Source organism: Ptychodera flava, chromosome 22, assembly GCF_041260155.1.
Source record: "Ptychodera flava strain L36383 chromosome 22, AS_Pfla_20210202, whole genome shotgun sequence".
NCBI classification, from domain to species: Eukaryota; Metazoa; Hemichordata; class Enteropneusta; family Ptychoderidae; genus Ptychodera; species Ptychodera flava.
The window spans coordinates 10,122,813-10,145,250 of record NC_091949.1 but is presented as its reverse complement, the minus strand read 5'-3'; the positions used below and the strand labels follow the sequence as shown (position 1 = coordinate 10,145,250).

Genomic DNA, 22,438 nt, shown 5'->3' with positions numbered 1-22,438 from the left:
GATTGATTAAAGTCAAATGTCATAGATATCTGCTCTTTTGAACCGCCTCCGCAAACAAACCAACTTTTTATGACTTCTGGGCTCTTTTTAGGTGATTATGTCATTGTTACCCTTGTCCTACGTCGTGCTCGTTGTCGTGAAGAAAACATCCAAGGCTGAATAGATTTGTCGTCATGCTCCTGTTACTTTGACTTATCTGGTTTGCTCTCGTTTCTGCTGGTCATTACTGTTCTATTCTTCACGTTGAATATAGCTCGCTCGCATCGAATGATTACAAACGATTCACCAAATTTTGAACAGCTGTAATTAGCTTCCAATTTGCAATATCTAAAAAAGTTTAGCATAGAAGCTTGACAATCAAATGTTTTTGACAGTCAATTTGATATTGGAAAAATATTTTTTTCAAGAAAAACAAGAACTCAGCTTCTGGGTGTATTGCGTGAATCAAGTTATTTTGTAGTCGGTAGAGGTAATGATAGATTGATCATCCTCTAGCTGAGAGAATATCTTGCGGCGTGTTGGAGAAATTACATCCGGGACTGTGAAAACTGAGCCAGACGACTTCATCTTCTTTCCACGTGCGATGGCACGGTGAATCTAAAACATCAGCAATAATTAAACTTGGTACACCAAAAGCAATGTGCTCACCGATTTAAATATAGTACATGTACACTCACACTGAAAGTGGGAAGAGGTAGATTTTGTTGGCTTAGTGTTGAAGATAGATTATGCCATTTTTGCACGCTGCTAATTGAAGGCGAAGTACATTTTCACTTTTATCGCTCTCTTCATGAAAATTTATTGAAACCTTGACAGACAAATTATGCACAGCAAGACTACCGGGTTTTAAGGCAAGCGTAGGAGATAACATCTCGCTTGTCATGTCACGAGATTTAGAATTGCATTAAAGATTTCATTTACAATTCATTTTCAAGACATTCACATCATGTACACCTGACCACTTTTCCCGAAGTATTGACTGTATCACAGTCCCTGGCGATCTACACACTGTGGCTAGCGGTGCAGTCCGGGTAAGCAAGCTTGCATAGCCGGCTCGGCCTAGTTTTACTACACTTTTACAAAGCTCTGCATATAGAAGTAGGTTTCATACAGAGAACACTGTTAGAATTGGAACAAGAGACAGCCGAATGCATGTGACGCTTTTATTCACTTCACTCTGCCCAGAGAAGAGGTAAAATTGTGTTTCTTGTGTTCAAATTTTCAAATTTTACAAATTAAACGGTAATTTTCAAAAGAAGACAGAGGGACTCAGCATCTCTTATTTTGCTAAAACTACTTCGCGAACCTAATATCAGCTTTAAGGATAATTGCAATGTTCATATAATGCCCCCCCCCCCAAATGATAAAAGTGTGCAATGCGGTGTCTGTAACAAGCGTTTCATTGCCATTTGAATTATGTAGTCAATTCCGAAAGATATAAAATTTTATCAGTGATAATCCGCGGCAGACGTTTTTCAGTCCAAACTTAACCATTTATACATTACTCTGTGCATTAATTCATTAACTTCAATCATGTGAACCGTTATTCGGCAATTACACGGGTGTCATCTTCACTCTGAATTACACCAATGACCAATGTGTGATCAGTATCTATCGTCCAAATGATCTATTTTAAAATGCCTCGACATCATGGTTTGTGAGGATACATGTCCTGTGTAATCCACTACATTGTTTACCGCGGGCATTCGTGTCAGGTTTCTCTAATATAGCAACGAAACAGTGCAACTTCGTTTTCCGTTATTGACAGATACATTCTTGAGAGGCAGTAGATGTACCGACAAATCATTGTTAAATTAGATAGTGCTTTACACTTCTTTTACCGGAATACTGGATTCCTGGCTGCAGGTATCTTTTCTATCAATCCGATTCTAATCTGATGTAGAGATAGGTCGGTCTTTAACGCTATCGTGTTACTGTCTTTTTCTATGCGGTCCTCTCCATACTACCGGGAGGTCTGCAGAAAAAACCGTAACACGATGAAGTGAAAGACCAACCCATCTCTACATCGGATTTTAATAAGATTGCATTTCTATAGGCAAGCTTTGACAAGACATTCTGTCATGCTGAGAAATTAGACTCGATGTGATGTAACTTGACACTCGAAGGACTCTAATGAACACGATAAAGTCAAGGGCAGACTCATAACCCTAATTGGCAAAAAGTAATGACTGAACGGTTTCCTTCCTGTGCGCTGGAAGTGGAGATAATTATTCTTCAGTTCTGTGAGCTGATGTACAGCCCTGCTTATACACACTGTCAAGGTCTTTGGGTGAATGGTATTGTTTGCATATCTGGAAATATTAACGATTCGAGTTCCACTTGAAGCAAATGATAACGTCTTAACGTTTAACCTTTGTTCTGGGATTAGGGGAAAATAACAGAAATCATGGCAATGTGTATATACATACATACATACATACATACATACACACACACACACACACACACATATATTATATATATACATAAATATATATATATATATATATATATATATATATATATATATTATATATATATATATATATATATATATATATATATATATATATGACATCAAAATATCGCTACCAAGACAAATATTATCTGTAATGTTAACACCACCTACAAATAGAAACTACGCCCCATATATATAACACAAGCGTGTTGGGCGCTCAGAATCCATTATATATATATATATATATATATATATATATATATATATATATATATATATATATATATATATATATATATATATATACACACCACACACACACACACACACACACACATATATATATATATGTGTGTGTGTGTGTGTGTGTGTGTGTGTGTGTGTATATATATATATATATATATATATATATATATATATATATATATATATATATAATATGGATGCATGAGATGCTTCCTGTGCATTTGATGTCGCAAGAAAGCCGTTGAAATCTATGTAACATTCTGAGGTGTCTAATGAAACGAGATCCGTGTTAGTACGTGTTTTGAAACGCGTGGTTGTCTGTATGTGTTTATATGACTCCATGTTAAAAGTTTCGATTGTATTTTAAGCTACCTGCCCTATGCACAAAATACTTTCAGAATCTGTTCTCAACTTTATTTGCAATAATAATGGCAATCAGGAGCATCATATGCGCCGCTTAGGATTTGAGAGCCCTAAAGTAATTCATTAGTGAAGATACATGTCACAGATATTACTCACACCTCAAGAACTTTCATCGCTTTATCAGGTACAAAGGTTGATATATGTATTTATATCTTAAAGTTGCGGACTCATTTAATAATGGGCTAGAAAAACACGCACGTCTTTCTGGTTTTGAAAGAGACATATCCCTAATTTTTAAGAAAAAGTACCAAGGGGTTCTGGTCTTGGCAAAGACGAATCACTATTGCTAGAATGCAGGGTGCTATAGTTAACGACCATAACTTATAGCGTAAATATGATTTATATTTTAACGTGTTAAAATATGGTTCATATCAGTACTCTCTAAGCAAGATGAGAATAGCGATACAGGCATAGAATGTATTATAAACGGTGGAGAATCCGGGTACCGATCCCGTGAGTCATATCCGTAACAGAACCTCGAGTGACTTTTGCACAAACCTGTATTGCATTAAAGTGGAATGTGCCTCGGGGATAGATATCAAAGACTCAGATTTTTAACAATATTTTACTGATCTACCACGTGTTGGGGCTCATTTTAAAGCTCTTGGAATGAGGAACATTGTCATTTTCTTAGTTTTTCGAAAATTTAACAATATCAAAATATTGCTAAAATTAGGTAGCTTGTTTCTCTAGTACCAAAATTTGCATGGTGACCCTTTGTGTTTATTCTTGATTTGGGAAGAGTTTGATTGAATGTTCCATTGAGGAAAGCTTGGGTAAAAGTTTACGTCTTTCACTTTCGAGGCGCATACTACTTTAAGATAATGTTCAATTCTGTATGACCCTTATAGTGGCATGACGGACTACATTGGCTTTCGATGTGCGCAACTGTTAGATTTTTGACAGTTTCAAGTGCGTTCTTCAACATTGTGAAAACAGGGAATTCTGAACACATGGTATGATAGACACGAAGTGACGATATTTGAGAGGTTTAGTTGTGCGTAATCAGAGATGTTTCATCGACGAGTGAGGTGAACCATCTTTATCACGTGATAGCCAGACGTTGCGTAGGTGTAACACATTTGCTTGGAAAGGCGAGCGACTCTTCTGCGCGTGGTCATAATTACGTGTAATATCTTTTTCAGATTTTCTGGGGTTCATTTGGCGAACAAGCGCGTGGATTGTCACAGAAAGGTGAATTGCACCATTGATATTAGAATATTTTGTAGAGTTTTATACGAGAAGTGTACAGTTCGTGCCTTCGGCGCTATGCCCACGAACCCTCCTCCGCGTACATGTGCGAGAGACTATAACAAAAAGGCCACTTAAAGAAAATTCTTTGTTTGCCGTCCTTAGAGTTTTGAAAAACCTACCAGCCAGCCAGGGACAAAAAAACCCCCAAAAAACCAAACAAAATAAAAAACAGACAAAAAACACAAGTGCATTGACATAAGCTCAGTTTTTAATTTGGTTTCCTTTAGAAAAAATAATAATTTTATTTGCAATAGTGTTAACATGGTTTGCGTTTTCTTAATTTTCTCTGAAAACCTACCAGCACGCGGACGGCAAACAAAGAATTTTATTTAACGCGCCTAATAGAAAAGAAAATGAACATGGGACTTTAGACAGTCTAGTCATATTGATACTCCATCGCTACTGTAGCTAGTAGGTATATGTAATAGATATATTGCGCCCGTTTCATTTTACTCGACCTCAGCATATATATAATCGAATTTGACAGGGTTCTGAACAAGAATTAGACTAATGCAGAATTGTTGTACATAGAATTTTATTCTGAAAGTTACATCATTACAATGCTACAATGTTGACAATAAAAATCTGAACACAACAATTCTCTATTAGTCGAAGATATAAATTGCAATGGTAAACTAAACTATGCCATAGGTATCAGATTTTTTCCCAAAGGCCGTTGTAGGATTTCACCAAAAGGGATATTATTATGAATATTACCAATGACGTTTTCTATAACATGAAATCAACAAACCGATACTACCTATCTCTATCGTGGTTTCCGTTTTAATAAAAGTGTTTTGTTACGGCAGATTTTTATGTCGCTTCATACTTTGTTGACCTACTTACAATTTCTCTGAAAAACGGAATTTCTATTTGCTCTCAAATTTTTATCAAAAAGCTTTGTCAATCTGGAAAGTATTAATCAGAAACGTTCTGCATTGTCTAGAGAAGACAAATAAACTACTGTATAGGTCATCTGCAGAAGATGTACATGAACCAGAAATTTGGCGCTCTTCACATGATTGTACTGTGAATTGAGTATTGGTTACATCCCAGAGTGTATTAAACACCTTTTACCTGGTCATGGGGACTATTAGCGCTCGTGTATTACCACCAAGGCCCATGCGTTACCAGAAACACATCTCTACCCCAAAGGACGTAGATCGAGGGGTAGAGCTATGCGTTTCTGGTAACGCAAGGCCATGAGGGGTAATAAAAGGGTGCTATAGCCTGAATGAAGACCAGGTTATAAGTGTTTTGTAACAAACCAGATGCTCATCTGTTGTATGTCATTTTTTTAAGTGTACTGAAACAATAGTAACACCAGGAGAAGTTTTACTAGGCGATTCTCCACACCGGGAACAGTAGTGCCAATTTCTTCACAAAAAAAAATAAAAAACAAAACAAAAGTCACTGAGCGTATGGTCACGTGACCAGACACTTCAAAAACCATTTCCGTAAATTTTGTCTGGCGTCACCCTTCCTCTAACCAGTAGGGACTATTTTCTCGTCACGTGATATGTTATGACGAATTGCAACACGGAGTGAGCATTCGGCGTGTTAATAATATAGCCTAATATCTGAACAGCGTAATTCCTTTTCGGTTGTTTAATATGTAAACAAAAGTTCAAATACACACCTTTTGGATCCACTGTGATCATGATAGCAATCTTAAATTCATAAACAGGAAACGAAAGTGATACAAACGTTTTCATGAACAACCCGTTCACTAAATAGACAAACAGAGGGAAAATCTTAGATATGTCCACACTGAAGTGTATCTTGATATTGTGGTACCCCGTGTACCGGTTAACACGTACTTTCGAACAAGTTCCATTGATGAAATGACGCCATTGATGTCTGATTGTACCGAGTCGACGCAATCGGCACAATGTCACAAGAAACAAACGGCTTCGAACGAACGTCGTCTCAGTATTTAGCTAGGTCATTCGATGTGTACATAAATCACGGTCCCTCTATGAAGAGACCGTACATAAAGAAACCTAAGCATGCCGGATCAAATGTTCAAGTTATTATTTAAATTTATGGGAAAAATACTTGACAAATTTCTTCTTTGTATCCAGTAAGATCGTTGAGATGAATTTGATAAAAGAAACCTCTTTAAAATTAGTGATTGAATAAATGCATTAGGTTCCCATCGAACGTGATTTCTTTAAATCACAGAATTAAAACAAACGGCTGAAATTGTACGGTATCTGATTATTTCAGGCACTGTGCGTTCGTTTCACACGTTTCCTGATTCGTTTGACATTGATGAAATAGTTAATTTCATCGCGGCTGGTAGAAAAAACCCGGACATTGTGAGATGGAGAGCGGTAAAGAGGAGGCATAGCCTCCAGCTGAAAATCTTGACTGATGTATAGTAACAAGAGTCCAGGGCATTGAGATTAGTTTGTCTTCGGGAGAATTCTCTCCCCTATGGTATTTGTTAAAGGGGGAGTTACAGGACCGTGGTCCCGCAATAGGGGGATTACTGATGACGCTGCCATTTGCATACACTGGGTGGGAGATTTTGAATTCTCATTGCATCGCTTTGAGCGTATGATAAATTTGATTATAATTGTGATCGATGGGCACTTTCGTGACATATGCAAAGAGGGATCGAATGGTCGTACAGCGGAACACATTTTGAAACATATGCGTTCTCCGACAAAAAAAGGAACATTTTTATTTTCGACTCAAGATTAATCACTATATATTCACAGACATATTCAAGATTAAATGAAAATGAACGCTTGAAACATGGCAAAATTATGGGATTTTGGGACCAAACACGGCACGTCCGATCAGTAGCGTGACTTTTTTACATTTGCATAGATTTACGATAATCCGGCCTTTATAGGGGAAGTTCCTGTAACACGATTGAAACTAATTTAGGATAATTGGACGGTGAAGTAATGTCGATTTAATTTGCAAATGTAAGTTCGTCTGCTTTTCTTTTCATCTAAGTTTATTGTAAGTGTATATTATGAGTAATTTGTAATATTGCAACATTCAGTTATAGAGCACCTTTTTGAGAAATTTGAAAAATGTGAAGATCCAATTATTCCAAATTGATTCCAATTGTGTTCTGTTTAAGCCAGGTAGCAGAACACCTTTACCTGTGATGATTCCACCTAGCATTTAGAGTCATCTGCAACCTTGAGAATTTTGATGTCAATGCAATTCAAACACGCTATTTTTAACATGTTGAAACTGAACACCTTTGCTTGAAAACTTCAACATCAAGGAACACACATCTGGATTTTTTAATTTCTGATAAATAGTGCTCATATCGCTGCCATTTAATGGTTATCGCGTTATGTAACTTTTCAATGCATTGAATCGCTATTATGATGATGGCGTTCCAATTTCGACTGCAGCTTGGCAGATTTTTTTTCGATATGTCGACATGTTTTTGCTATACCATATTGTCATGTGATATTTGACATAACATATTTGAATACGAACAATGGATAATATTATTATATTCATAGGTTCAATAACCTTCTTGATTTTATTATTATTTACTGACATACTATGTTGGATGAAAAGATTTGAGCCTTATTATAAAGGAGCGATGTCAGATTAAAAGCTTGGTTTGCATTTATTTCAACTCTTTAGATGACTGACTGGTTTGTTTTCACTTCGCTGTGTATTTGACTGCTGATACAAGACTTACTGAAGGCTATCAAAAAAGACGAGGGAAGTTGAGATGAAAGGTGTCTTGTTCCATCAGGACAGTGCTCTACCCCACAAGTTAGTCATATTGCCATGGCAACAGTGCGTGACTTCGGCTTCAAACTCGTTCCACATCCACCATACTCTCCTGACCTAGCACCCTCAAACTTTCATCTCTTCCCCAACATGAAAAAACAGTTAGCTAGAAAGCATTTAACTATGATGATGACGTCATATCCGCCGTTCAGGACTTCTTGACGACCAAGATGAAACCTTTTACAAAGCAGGAATCCAAGCGCTGCAACACCGCTGGCAGAAGTGTGTGGACCACAAGGGGGACTGTATTGAAAATAAATAGCATAGAAACTCATTCCAGTATGACTTCATGATTAGGCTCAAAACTTTTCATAAACATTCGTATTTTCTCTGTACCAAAACAGTTGATTTCTGTTGAAGTCTCCATGCAATTGTTCCCTGAAATTTTAGGCCATGGACGAAGCTAGGCCCGATGGACTATTTCATAGGTCCCAACCACATAATACTCCCGCTCATTCAATGTAATTACTATGATAATGATTTTGCTTCTTTCTAATAAATTGAACGATCAGCTACTGTAAGTTTGCTATTTTTTCCAGATGAAATAAAAGCATCACAGAATTGTGAGACACCAACAAAGAATTATTTTAAAGAAAAAAAATAACGGTCCGTGGAAATGATAATGGCAACTTTCTTGCACATCTCCGTTTCAAAATCTTAAACGGATAAATTAGTTGAGAAGTTTTCAATACCTTTCATGGGGATAAAGATGCTCACTAGTCTCGCTGAAGTTTAGTTTGAAATGGCAAAAATAATCTCTCAAATAGCAAAGGAGGAGATCATTTAGTCTCCATGTAAGTAACATAAAAACTTATTAATTCGACCACTTTATAAATTCGATCACCCATATTTTATCACCAGCTAAAATGGAAAGTTCCCTAGTTTCAATCAATTCGACCGGACGACTTAAATTATTGAGATTTCAAACCGTAATTATTTTTTCTGGTCGAATTATAATTGCTTTTTACGGAATTTAGGCTAACTGAATTGAAATGAGTTCATTGGAAATTTAAGGTATGGACAAATCTTTAGTTTCAACCTCTTTAAAGAGAGGGGGTTGTCAGAATTGCGCGTGCGCGACTTTCTTGTTTACAAACAATGTATTTCATGCATCATATCTAAATGCATCACGTCAACAAAGCTGTAACATTTAAATTTTGTGATATAGATTGTTAACAAACATGTTTTAACGGTCAGCAATCGCAAACGCACCCTAGATACAGTGTTTACATCGGTCGTAGGGGTCCCTGGCAACCTTTGAGCAGAGTTTCGTTACGTGTGCAATTTTCATCTTGCCGTGCGTTGAAGTAATACCACGACGGAGATATGTTCACATTGGTTACACTTTCAGACAAACGAACATCTATGAATCCAAAGGACTACTACATTTAAACTCTGCTTGACGTAAAACAGACAAGTAATTTCAGTTGGCATAATTTGCTTAATGTCACGAACGTGATCTCAGTGTCAACAAAATTGCCAGGTGTCACGGATAAATGTCATTTACTTTGTAGGATAATTGCAGATAGTTCAAAGATCAACATTATTAAATTTGTATACTTTACCTTTTATAAAACCTAAAGATTAATCTCCTATTTCGTGTGTGTCTGAGTCTCAGTAACTAATCTGAACAAAACTATGTGGCATGAAAACCTAAGAGGATCTTGGACTATTGTAAAGCAGATAGGGAAACCTTTTTGTGTCACTTGACTCGCAGAACGATGTTGAATCAAGAATGCTCCATGTTCCAGAAATGTTTGTTACAAGGGTCTGGTATGACTTTGGTGCATGTAAGTGCTGGCATTGTGGTGAAAATGAAGGCTGAATTGCTTTGCAAACATCTGCCTGTAAAAACTCTTCGTTTATCGTTGGTATGGCAGCGATTAACCCCCCCCCCCTCCCCGCATTTTTCCCTCGGCGATATCATGCTAATGTGTAGCCTTCCTTCCGACTGGTGTGATCTACATTTTTGTACACTTATCTGATGCCTGTTACGGCTCTTCATGATCACCTGGTTTCGGACTGTCGGTGGTACATTGCTCAGTGTTTCAGAACTTCATTATTCTGGAGTGAATTGCAAGAACTTTGCCATTTCTATTCACTACTGCAGTGTCCGAAAAATGATAAACTATCCACTGATAATAAAATCTTTAAATTTTGGCATGCAGGAAACTTTCAATATTCGAATAATATCTTACAAAACGTAACGTGTGGGGAAAACGAAAAAGTAGTAGCATTGATGCGAGGGGTAAGCTGCCATAGTTTAGCAATCAAAACGTGTTATTCGTTGCTGGTTATGATCGCCAGTACACTGACTGAAACGTAATGCAGAACTTCATATAGATCTTCAACTCAATTCGCAGAATTTCTTTTGAAAGTTTCACTTGATATGCACGCCGCAAATAAGGTAGTTTTCGTATAGCAACTATAGACGGCACAGGCAAGCTGGGCTGCATTTTAGCGCTTCCCCAGAGTAACATATTTTGTCTCAGAGTTTCGTCGGTGAAGCCGTACAACCTCTCGTCTGCAAACCTGGCTCGAGCTAAATTGTCTGTTTCAGAAAAGAAGTAATCTCAGTTTATTGGTTACTAGATTTGATCGGGTAACGAAGCTCATTTGGCGGTCGTGCAAAATCATAAAATTGTTCACGAAGTACCGGGATTTATGTCCGAGTACATCGTCAAGGGCAATACTGAAGTGCAGTTCAGCAGCATAATTTCACATAAATTCATAGGTTTTAGACTGAAAATTATTCACGGCGTGACTTAGAGATCGTACGTTGCACAATTTTTTCTTGAAAAAAATTGTGAAATCTCGTCTTGTTTTGCCAGTGTTAAAATAAAACTTATCAGGTCAAAAGTCAAATAACGCCGTAAGCTATTTTACTCCGTGTCAATTTTATATGACTCCGCGTTCTCTATATCGAAACTTACTGTACTATGAAATTCCGTAGGTTACATACGTAAGTGAATAATAATCCACTTATATATAGCAATGCTAAGTCACTAGCTTACTATATTGACTTTTTATACCATTTCTCACAAACAGGTATCTGTGATAGTCAGTATTGGTACCTTGACAGCGGTCGGAATAGATAGATACTTCATCGTGCTGTATCCAATGAAAGCTCGATTCACTAAAAACAGATCGAAGATATTGTTCATCGTAATATGGATCGTGGCTGTCTGCATTTCTGTCGTGCAGGCAATCTTCACCAAAGTCGAGGCGACCCTGTACTATGACAAGGTTGTCTACTTCTGCACCGAGCGATATCCAAACGACAGCTTTGCCAAAGGATGGGAGATTGCCTTTCTCGGCCTCACCTACTTCTTGCCTTTGTTCATTCTGTCATATGCGTACATCAGAATTGGTGTTCGCCTGTGGGGTAGGCATTTACCAGGCAATGCTGATGATATACGAGACGTTGGCCATGGAAAATCCAAAAGAAAGGTACGTTCTGTGACATTCTCTGATTGTGCTTTCTTAACGTGGAACGTACATCGAAATTGAGGACTCAAAAGTCTGCCGAAACTTTCTGCAAGGAAACTATCAACCATACTTAGTACCAAATCAAGATTAAAAATTAGAAGCAACTGTGCAAAGTTTGGTACTAGAAAAACAAATTAGCAAACATTTATTTGAAATTCAAAATGGCTGCCAAGCCAGTGTTAACTCTATTGGGAAAAAGACGATTTTCGATGCCAACAAAACCAAGATGGTAAAACCTGTCCTTACTCCAACGGCTTACAAAATGAATAGCCTTGAGCCATTATAGATAAAGTAGGTCGGGGCTAAGCCGGTGTCTTTTTTCTTAGTTATCTACGAAATTAACAAAAACAGTTTCAAGTTGATGTACGTCGTTGCTGTAAGAATGAGAGCATTGTCCATGTGTATCACAACATAGCGACACCTGTGTCTTTGAATTTAGATAACTATACATAAAAAACCAGACAGTATGGAGAAATAAAAAATTATTCCATGGACTCCTGTTTTGTTACGCTGTATTTAAAGAAGGTACCATAATGCTAAGATTTATTATATTACAGCTTTGTCAATACTAAGGAATTTCGTGATGCCATCCCATAGATTGTTACTGACAATGTATACGATCACCCAGTATTGTGACCCCAGATTTTTTCTACATCTACAAAATTCCCTAGCATTGCCAAAGCTGTAAAATAATAACAATAATGTAGGCCCCTCTGGCCAATAATGGACTCAAGCAAATTTTACACTACATAATGTATACGTACTCGGCTTCGCCTCGTGCATTTTATTGTGCAAAGTTTCCTTCCGGTAATTGGGGTCCGGGAAGGGGTACATTATTGCGTAAATTATGCAAAAACCAACTTTCAAATTGTTCACTTTTACTTCACATCATTCAGTACAGACTAATTAGTTGTATTGACAAGGGGCGTGGTACACCTCAACATAGTCCCTTTACAGAACAAACTTACAATGCTCAAGAATGTTCAGAATATTTTGCCACTACCTTTCTGACTGTGAGATTGTGAATTTACTCGTACATTTCTCTCGAGGTAGCTGCCATAATTGATAATTTTCACAGATTTAAGTATACAATGCATTGCCATCATGGTAACCTAGAATTTCAGTCGCAATAATTTCACCGTCAGTTCTTGTCAATCAGGATTTATGCCTCGTTTAGCTGATGTGAATTTCTCAAGGGCTTTTGTCATGATTGAAGAGAGCTAGATCCAGAGTTAATGATTTAGGTTGAAGAGAATTACTCAAACTCGATCAAGCGACATTCAAGTATATACGTCTGGACATGCTATTGCATGACTACCCAAATGTCACTCTTATGCAATTTAATCATTTTCGTCTTGATGTTCGCCCCAATTTCTTCACTTAGGTGACTTCAATGATCCTGTCTGTCTTTCCGTATATGTCTGCTTGCCTTCTGAAGCCAAACGAACCTTGGTAAACATATACACATAGAAAAAGAAGACACACAACACATTGGTGCAGCTCTAAATAATTGCCGCAAAGTGATTAATCGCATGGTTTCTAGCAAATGTTGAACAAAAACGAGACTCAGCAATTTAAAACAAATACGGTAAACAAGCAGAGTAATGAAGTTCTAGACGAACTATTAGAGACGATTCCACATGAGTTCTGTAATATCTGCAAAAATATCTGTAAAAAAAGTAACTCTTAACTTTCAAAATCCAGCACTAACACTGCTAATTATAGCAAGTTCAACCGTTGTGCCTAAACAAATGGCATCAGGATTAAACACACATCAGCCTTCGAGGCTTATCATTCTTCAATGTACGTCATGTCATATTAAATTCAGCTCATCATTATGCCCTCAGCAGGATGTGAAGATCACCTTGACCTAAACGTGAACTTTCCATTGCTACTGAACTCTTCTTCTAGTTTATTCGGAAAACTTCGAGGTTAATCTCTCCTCTAACAGATAAAATGGGGAGCACACTGGCCAAGTAGATTTTACTGGGTAAATTGATATACAGTGTTTTCAAGATAAGCCTTCCATCTCAAAGTGATCCAGGTTTGATCCGAAATATTTACTTGAAACGTTGCCCGGATTAAAATCGGATTTTGCTTGTTAATGCCATCTTGATGGTCGTTGGCTAATTACGTTCCTATTTGGAAAATTATTGCAACTTATTAGTATAAAGAAGACACACTCGCCTTGAGGACACCTGTTTGGTTTCCCTCAATAGACATGCAAATAAATCTCGGACGATACTCATGAATACACATGTACGTACATGCTCGTACGATATGCAGTTAGACAAGTAGGCTTCAAAAGAGGCAAATTATACATAACAACTGTGCACCATCCAACACTTTTCATTTAGAGCTTTGGTTTAACCTTGAACATGTAGACGACTTTCTTATAAATGTAATTCCGTTGACTAGTATACAGAAAGTTGAAAGTTATGAATTGGTTTTGCTTGCGATGTTGATTTAATCAAGTTAAGTATTAGCTTGGCTCTGCCAATCTCAAGAACTATGTCATTACGACAGTCATGAGTTCTTTAAACGTCTTACGATATCTGAACCCAGTATCACCAACAAGGATCTCGTGAGATAAAAGTTACTGAAGATAGAAATATTTGTACCGATAAGCAGACACACAAGTTACACAGGTAGAGTCATTTTAATTTACTGAATTACTTTCTGGTACTATGCTCCAAGCAGTTTTTATACCGCGGCAGGCCTCTTTCTGACTGCAGACTGCGATAACTTCTCCGGGATTATCGGAAAAAGACATTAGGCTGCCTGGAACTGGAAGAAATCAGATCGTAGAGGGTTTGTTAAGTTTTTGAGTTTTTCAAAAACTGAAAAGTGTCCAATTTCGGACACATTTAAGATATGGCAGTACCCTCGGTAGAGAAGTTTGTCACTTGACAGAAGAGTCAATTTGGTTTAGAAATAGCCAAAGTCCTTGCTTAATTCATCCATGCATATTTTACATTCTAATATTAAGATCGAGTCATATTGGGACAGACTAAAGTGTATTCTAAAGAAAACCTATTTCGGACTGTGTTACACAAATATTTGCAAATTTCAACTAAAGAATGAGTGGCCGACATAACATGATAAATGTTAAACTAACTGTCATTTCGTATCGTAATTTGCATCTCCAATTATTTTTGCACCTGTTGTTAAGTGATCAAGTCTCTGACTTTGCAATTATTAATGTTTTACTGAACTTAAAGATAAAATTTTTTACATTAGTAGCACATATTCAAGCATTTCAAAATTAATGCTAGTTATGAACGGGAGCTTGATCTCTTAGAAATGTTTCTCTGACCAACATGTCTATTTCAACAAATTGTATTTGTTTTTAGCAATAATAATAATCAACGTACAGTGACCGTTAATGTTTTCGAGAACTTTGTAACATTTGATCTCATACTATTTGCGACAAAATTAAAGTCTCTTTGAAGGAACAAAGTCGGCCATTTGTCATGAATTGTGTTTGATACGAGATACTTCTTATATTGTTTGACATGTTTAAAGATACTGAATGAATCGTGACCATGCATATATTCGACCCCGGTTTAGACACGATATATGAAACCATCGCGAAAATGAATTAATGGCCATGACCATTTTTTCATTTTCGAAATGGTTTCATTTAAGTTGTCTAAAATTGGGATGGAATATATGCATGGTCACCCATTTACCATTTACTGAAAAATGGTCGACTTTGACCCTTTAAGCTTATAATGATGTTTTAAATACTTCAATACTTACTAAAAGTATTCTACTTTCCACTCAGATAAATGTTATATATATATATATATATATATATATATATATATATATATATATATATATATATACATACATACATACATACATACATACATACATACATACATTAATACGGGGTCATTGACCTATAAGGAATCAACATTCCTCAACATATACGCCTCTATTAAAGTTCACAATTTGCGAAATAACACTCTTTATATAACGTAAGATTGCTTTGAAGTAGAACTGAATTGTAACAATAGAACAGCGCGTACTTCTGAGAACACCAAACACCGAGGGTTGTGAATATATGTTTTTCGGGCAAAAAAGGTAGGCAACAAAGTTCCTTCAAAGCTAGGCTAGTACTTCGATACTTTACTATGTAGTAGGGCAATCCGAATTTGCCTTATTTATCTTTAATCTTTCTACATATCTGTTTGTTTGTAGGTAATCAAAATGTTGGTGGTGATTGTGTTGATGTTTGTCCTCTGCTGGTTGCCATTGCATATTTTCAAACTGGTGACGCTCTATTGTCCACAGCTCTACGATGACACTGAACTTCAAGACATGACGAGAATAGTGAACGCCTGCGTGTTATGGCTTGCCATGTCGAACAGTTTCGTTAACCCTTTCATCTACTGTTTCTTGAATGACAGTTTCAGGGTAAGAAGTCATTTAAGTATGCGCCTCGAAAGTGAAAGACTCCAAATTTTGCTCAAACTTTCCTAAATAAAACGTTTAACTATCCTTTTACCAAATCAAGAATAAAAATCAGGGGTCACCTTGCAACGTTTGGCACTTGAGAAACAAATTATATAACATTTTCCGATATTTGAAATTCAAAATGGACGCCATCCCTGTGTGAACTCTTTGGAGAAAAATTCAATTTTTGACCTTCGGAAAACAAAGACAGTGAATTTTCTTACTTCAAAAGCTTTAAAATGAGTCTCCACAAGTAGTACATCAGGAAAAAATTGCAAAAATTATAGAGACCGAATATCTGCTTCCCGAGGTGCATACCTTGATGTAACGGCGCCCTCTTGTGTTATTGGGCAACGGGTGCGATATTATTGATCCTGGAGATCTTCTTTATGGAGAGTTATGACTTACTTAACTGGTCTAATATCATGTTGTCATGAGTATTAACAAGTTGTGATGTGCACTTAACGTATTGTTTAAAGCATTTTCAGTATTGTCCTAGGCATTTCATACGTTGTCGTAGTCATTTAATATGTCGTCGTAGGCATTAAATATATTGTCGTAGGTATTTAATATGTTGTCCTAGGCATTTACCATACTGTCCTACGCAGTCAATATGTTGTCGTAGGCATTTAATATGTTGTGCTAGGCATTCAATATGTTGTCGTAGGCATTAAATATGTTGTGCTGGGCATTCAGTATGTTGTCGTAGGCATTTAATATGTTGTTGTATACCAATTATCACCAGTAACAAAATTATGGTGGAAAATATACATTGCCATAAGACTAAGATATGAATTACAACATCCACCGTTAATGCTCAAGACAAGAAGCAAAAAAATTAACATTAAAATGTCTTAAGAGTAACATTGTAAATACCCAGGACATTAGATTGAATTCCCATGACAACAGATAACATGCCTAACACAACACATTGAATGCCTAACACAACATATTAAATACCTACGACAACATGCTATTTGTCTACGACAACATATTGAATGCCTAGGACAACCTGTTGATACCCACCACAAGATATCAAATGCCTACGACAACGTATTGATACCCACCACAACATATTGAATGCCTACGACAAGACATTAAATACCTGCCACAACATATTAAATGCCAACGACTACATATTTAATGCCTACCACAACATATTAAATGTCTACAGCAACATATTGAATACCTTGGAAAAATATGGTAATTGCTTAGGACAACATATCGAATGCCTAGCACAACATTTTTATTACCTACAACAACATATTGAATACCTACTACAACATAATAAAAGCCTACCACAATAAATTTAATGCCTACCACAACATATAACATGCCTACGACAACATATTGAATGTCTACCACGACATATTACATGCCTACGATTCATATTGAATGCCTACCACAACATATTAAATGCCTACGACAGCATAGTGAATGCTTACCACAACATTTTAAATACCTACGACAACATATTGAATGCCTACCACAACATATTAAATGCCTACGACAGCATAGTGAATGCTTACCACAACATTTTAAATACCTACGGCAACATATTGAATGCCTACTACAACATATTAAATGCCTATCAAAACATATTAATGCCTACCACAACATATTGAATGACTAGGACAACATATTGAATGCCTAGGGCAACATATTGAATGTCTACGACAACATATTTAATGCCTACCACAACATCTTGAATGCCTAGCACAACATATTAAGTGCCTTCGACAACATATTGAATGCTTTGCACAAAATTTTGTATGCCTATGACGACATATCGAATCTCTACCACGATATATTAAATGCCTAAGACAATATATTAAATGCCTACCACAACATATCAAATGTCCAGAAAAACACCGGAAATGTATTAAACAATATGTTAAATGTATATCACAACTTGTTAATACTCATGACAACATGGTATTAGACCACTTGAGTCAGTCATGGCTTTCCATACTTCTTGGTACAACAGACGTCGTAGTCAAATTTGAACGACTGACTAGGAAAGACAAACGTATTATTTAACAAATTTAAAATACACCCGTACATACATATGAAACAACATATTGATGGTAATTAGGTGATGTTAATGAGAGTTACCTGCATGTTGCCGGCAAAAGCTGATGAGACAACTTATTCTGAGTCAACGAGGCTTTGATACGATATCGTGATCTGCATCTCTGTCCGAATTCATGGTTAACAGGACCTTAGGCAGATTAGATAAGTCGGGGTGGTAATTGGACAGCAATTGCAGTAAATGTCCGCAAAAGAGCTGATTATTAATTTATTAAAACTCTTCAGTGAAATAGCATACAATACAAATCGCCAAAATTTAATATGAATGGAGTAGCCGGTTGGTTAGAAAGCCTGTATTCTGTGCTCATGAAAACATGAACCCTTGAGCTTAACCTAACGATAGTCAATCATCGCCAATCATGGATGGTTGAGAAAATCAAACAAGAAAATGCTAGAAATTGACTTCTGGTTGATTTCAAATATAAAAGCCCGGACCTGCAGGTGTAAGCATTTAATGTTGAGGTAGTATGTTTTCAGCTGAAAGCCATATTGCAAATACTACATTATTTTCGAGGTCTGTGATGTCAAATTCAAAATACAATACCGGTGCCCATTGCACCATCAGGTGTGCGTGACTTTCATGATGCCGATTGTAAGAACACCCAGTCAGCGTATGACCTTTTCAAGTGTGACTCAACAGATACAAGTACTGTGTGAATCGCACTTTGTCACTTCGATTGCAAGGGAAAATAAGTCTACATCAAAGCAGAGTGATTACGAACAAGATTTACAATAATTGAAATGTTGATCATGATGTATTAAGGTAGTATGCGCCTCGAAAGTAAAATACTTAAACTTTTGCTCAACCTTTCCTCAAGGAATCGTTCAACCATTCTCTTCTGAAACCAAGGATAAAATCCTGGGAGCAAAATTTGTTACTTGAGAAACAAATTACCCAAGATTTACCGATACTTGAAATTAAAATGGCCGCCTTCCCTGAGTTTACTCTATGAAAAAAATAATATTTTTGACTTTCGAAAAACTAAGACGATGAAACTTTTTCTTATACCAAGAGCTCTAAAATGGGTCCCCACAAGTTGTAGATTAGGAAAGAATTGTAAAAATTTGAGAGTCCGAATGTCTCCGAGGCGCATTCTACCTCAAAAGGAAACTCAATTATCATTGTAGGCAGATCTGAAGATCGTTTGCGGGTCATGTTTTGTACGAAGACGGTTAACTCGACTGAGATCAAACATGAGAAGGTTAAGCAGTGGCCGGTCTACATGCAGCTCTCGTTCAACAGTATCGACTGTTTCCACTTTGAGGAAGACGTCAGTGTCAACGACAAGAGACAGAGCACAAAAAATGTCAATGTTATGAGACGTCATTAAGGAGCTGCAGACGAACTATGGCAGGCAAGCTCACCAAGAAGATGTTTTTTTCATTAATTTCATTATATTTCCTGTGAATTGTAATACGCTACGGTTTTTCCCAGATTTCAAATTTGATTTAAGTTTCTCTCACTGAGTGATTTGCAGAGAATACAGTTGATACAAACAACACCATTGGAACTTATTTGCATTTGGCCTAGTTGGATGGTGAAGTGATGTCAATTTAATCTGCAAATTTAAGTTCATGTGCTTTTCTTTTAAACTTGTTTTATGATTAATTTGTAATTTAAGAATATTCAGCTAAAGGGCACCTAACACTTTTGAGAAATTTGAAAAATACGGAGACCCAATTACCCCAATTTAGTTCCAATCGTGTTAAACGTGTTCTGGCGTTCGCGTTTGTCTAACACTGTAAAAGAAGTAAAATTTGTTTTATCAAGCGAAAATTGTTGACTTGTATAACAAGGCAATGAGGATTGGTATTTCTCACTTCAACAAAACCCTTGAACTGGATTACCTATGAGGACGTTTGAGTTGACAATTAGGCCTATTGAGAATATTTACTCTTGTTCCAAAGTTTCGTAAAATCTGAGTCAGTAAAAAGGTCGATATATGTAAACTAAGCTTGATGTATCATCTAACTTAGAATCTCTGCATCCCACGTTTGATGTACATCTGTAGCCTTGTGTTGCATCATTGGTCTTGTATTGAAAGTCAAGTACTAGTCACAGATCGATTACTTTAACATGTTTCTTATAGAACAATCCACTGGAGAAATCAAAGTGCAAGCCAGTTGTAGCCAACGAATAATCGAATTCCCAGTCAAACCCCCTAAGCCTCAACATTTATAATTTACAGACAAAGCCTCCACATTGATAATTTACAGAGTTTCTCCATTTTTTCAATCAAGTTAAGACGGACAGACTCCCAGGTATTTTCCGGCCAGGATATCCTGAAACATCGCCTAGGGCTCGCCCAGAGGCCTACTACCATTCCATGTGCGTGACACCAATAAACTCTTCGCCGGGTCCTGTCAACATGTCACATTGTTCAATCCAACCAACACAGCAAATATAAATCTATCTCCCCCTTAAAGGCCGTTCGCACACCCAAAATATTTTGACCAGGGTGCACGTACACGATCTGGGACCGTTGAGCTATTTCCATCGCAGTCCCTATTTTAAAGCCGTTTGCAAACCAGTGCTTGGAATTTCCTTTTCCTTGTCATATTATTTTAGTAAGTTCATGTACTTATATCATCTGTCAATGCTCGATCCAACAAGGTATTTCCATCATAGACACAACTTCTACAAAATTCTACACAAGCTAGCGGAATATAAGCCATTGAAAATTCCAATCGATATTAAACTGTGAATTAGCATTGTTAATAGTGCGCCGTCGGTTTTCGCTACTATATACTGTTGCCAAAAGATAACTCATATTGCGCAACTTGAGACGAACATTTCGGATAAGATACCTTTTAAATAAGTGGTAACGACATCGTGAAATTTATTAGCCTACAGATATACTGAAAATTCTATTTAAGATGTTTCAGTTGCAATAGAATCATTTCAAGATGACATAATTTCTCTCTCTCTCTCTCTCTCTCTCTCTCTTTTGTTAGCCCCATGTAAAGTCATTGATGGCAACCCGCGGTTTCAACTTAGGGCTAAGTCTGATTTACATTATTGCAGGAGACACGCATGCGACATGATCGACAATTGTTTCTTGTTTGACAATTCTTCATTTATGTTCAATTATTGGGGGTACAGGTTTGTCAATACCAGCGAATTTTTTGGCCATCATCCTGTTAGATTGTTTCTGTTAATATATCCGATTATCCTGAGTAATGAGGCCCCAAATGTTTCCTACATCTACACATTACCTGGCATTACCATAACTATAAAGTAACAGCAATAATGTACCCTCACCCGGCCAATAATGGACTCAGGCAAACTTTGCACTCCATGATGTTCTCGGCTTCGCCTCGTACATTATGTCGTGCAAAGTGGGCTTTCGTCCATTATGGGCCGGGAGGGAGTACATAATTGCGTAAGTAGTCTATCGTTCGCGGCAGTATGATTCATAAACCCGATAATTACCATTCTACCTGATAAATTGATTGATGCAAATAAAAACGTTGCGTACATACTAATACGATGATAACACATCGGATCTGTTGGAGAAAACCGCAAAATTTCCCTCGGGAATGACAAGACTCTCTGAAAGAACGAAAAGATCACTAAAACAGTCTCGTAAAGGTTTTCCAAGTTCATTAACGAGTGGAAAGGGAGTTTGTTGCGGTCTCTGTAAAACGTGCATAAATAGTATCTAAACGCTCCAATGTCTTTAACAGATTAAAATCGGTACATTAGTACATTTTTGGAAAACAAAATATAAAGACTTGAGAAAAGTATGAGTGATCGGAAATGGCAAGATGTTACGGTAGGTCTTAAATTCTCATCTGCCGTTTTGATCAATTGTCCAATTGACATCTTAGAATGTCATTCGTCGACTACCTTGCCCTTTGCCTTTATGTAGTTCAGACTGAATGTAATTCCATAGTCCCTTGAAGACGTGCGCTCCAAGCAGTTCCTAATTAACGTTCTTCTGCCCTCTCCATAAGCCATGCTAGGGGCGAAGGTATCGCTGGGGAGGTAATACACGTCACGTCTCTCTAGTGTAAAACCATGTAACACCTTTTGGCGGATACGTAAGATTTTGTTTAATGATGTTTTTCTGATATATTATAGGACAGAGTGACCTATTCTCAGTTTGCTCTTAAAATGCACATCATGTATAGTCAGAGCTGGAGTAGATCGTTAAACTTGCATTTTACATGGGACAACGCAGATCATATGTGTTTAATAGTTTGGATAACGTATGATATTTTACGTATGAATAA

General features: G+C 36.9%; 1 protein-coding gene across 1 annotated transcript in view; it reads left to right on the top strand.

Annotated features, from left to right (window-relative positions):
• LOC139122642 (substance-P receptor-like) overlaps positions 1-19,702 on the top strand; it is a 43,780-nt gene extending 24,078 nt beyond the window's left edge. The window contains exons 2-4 of the mRNA XM_070688225.1: positions 11,207-11,608; positions 15,857-16,072; positions 19,331-19,702. Of these exons, the coding sequence (XP_070544326.1) occupies positions 11,207-11,608; positions 15,857-16,072; positions 19,331-19,522 (810 nt within the window). The 3' untranslated portion in view covers positions 19,523-19,702. The remainder of the gene's footprint in view (positions 1-11,206; positions 11,609-15,856; positions 16,073-19,330) is intronic.
• The last annotated feature ends 2,736 nt before the right edge of the window (positions 19,703-22,438 follow it).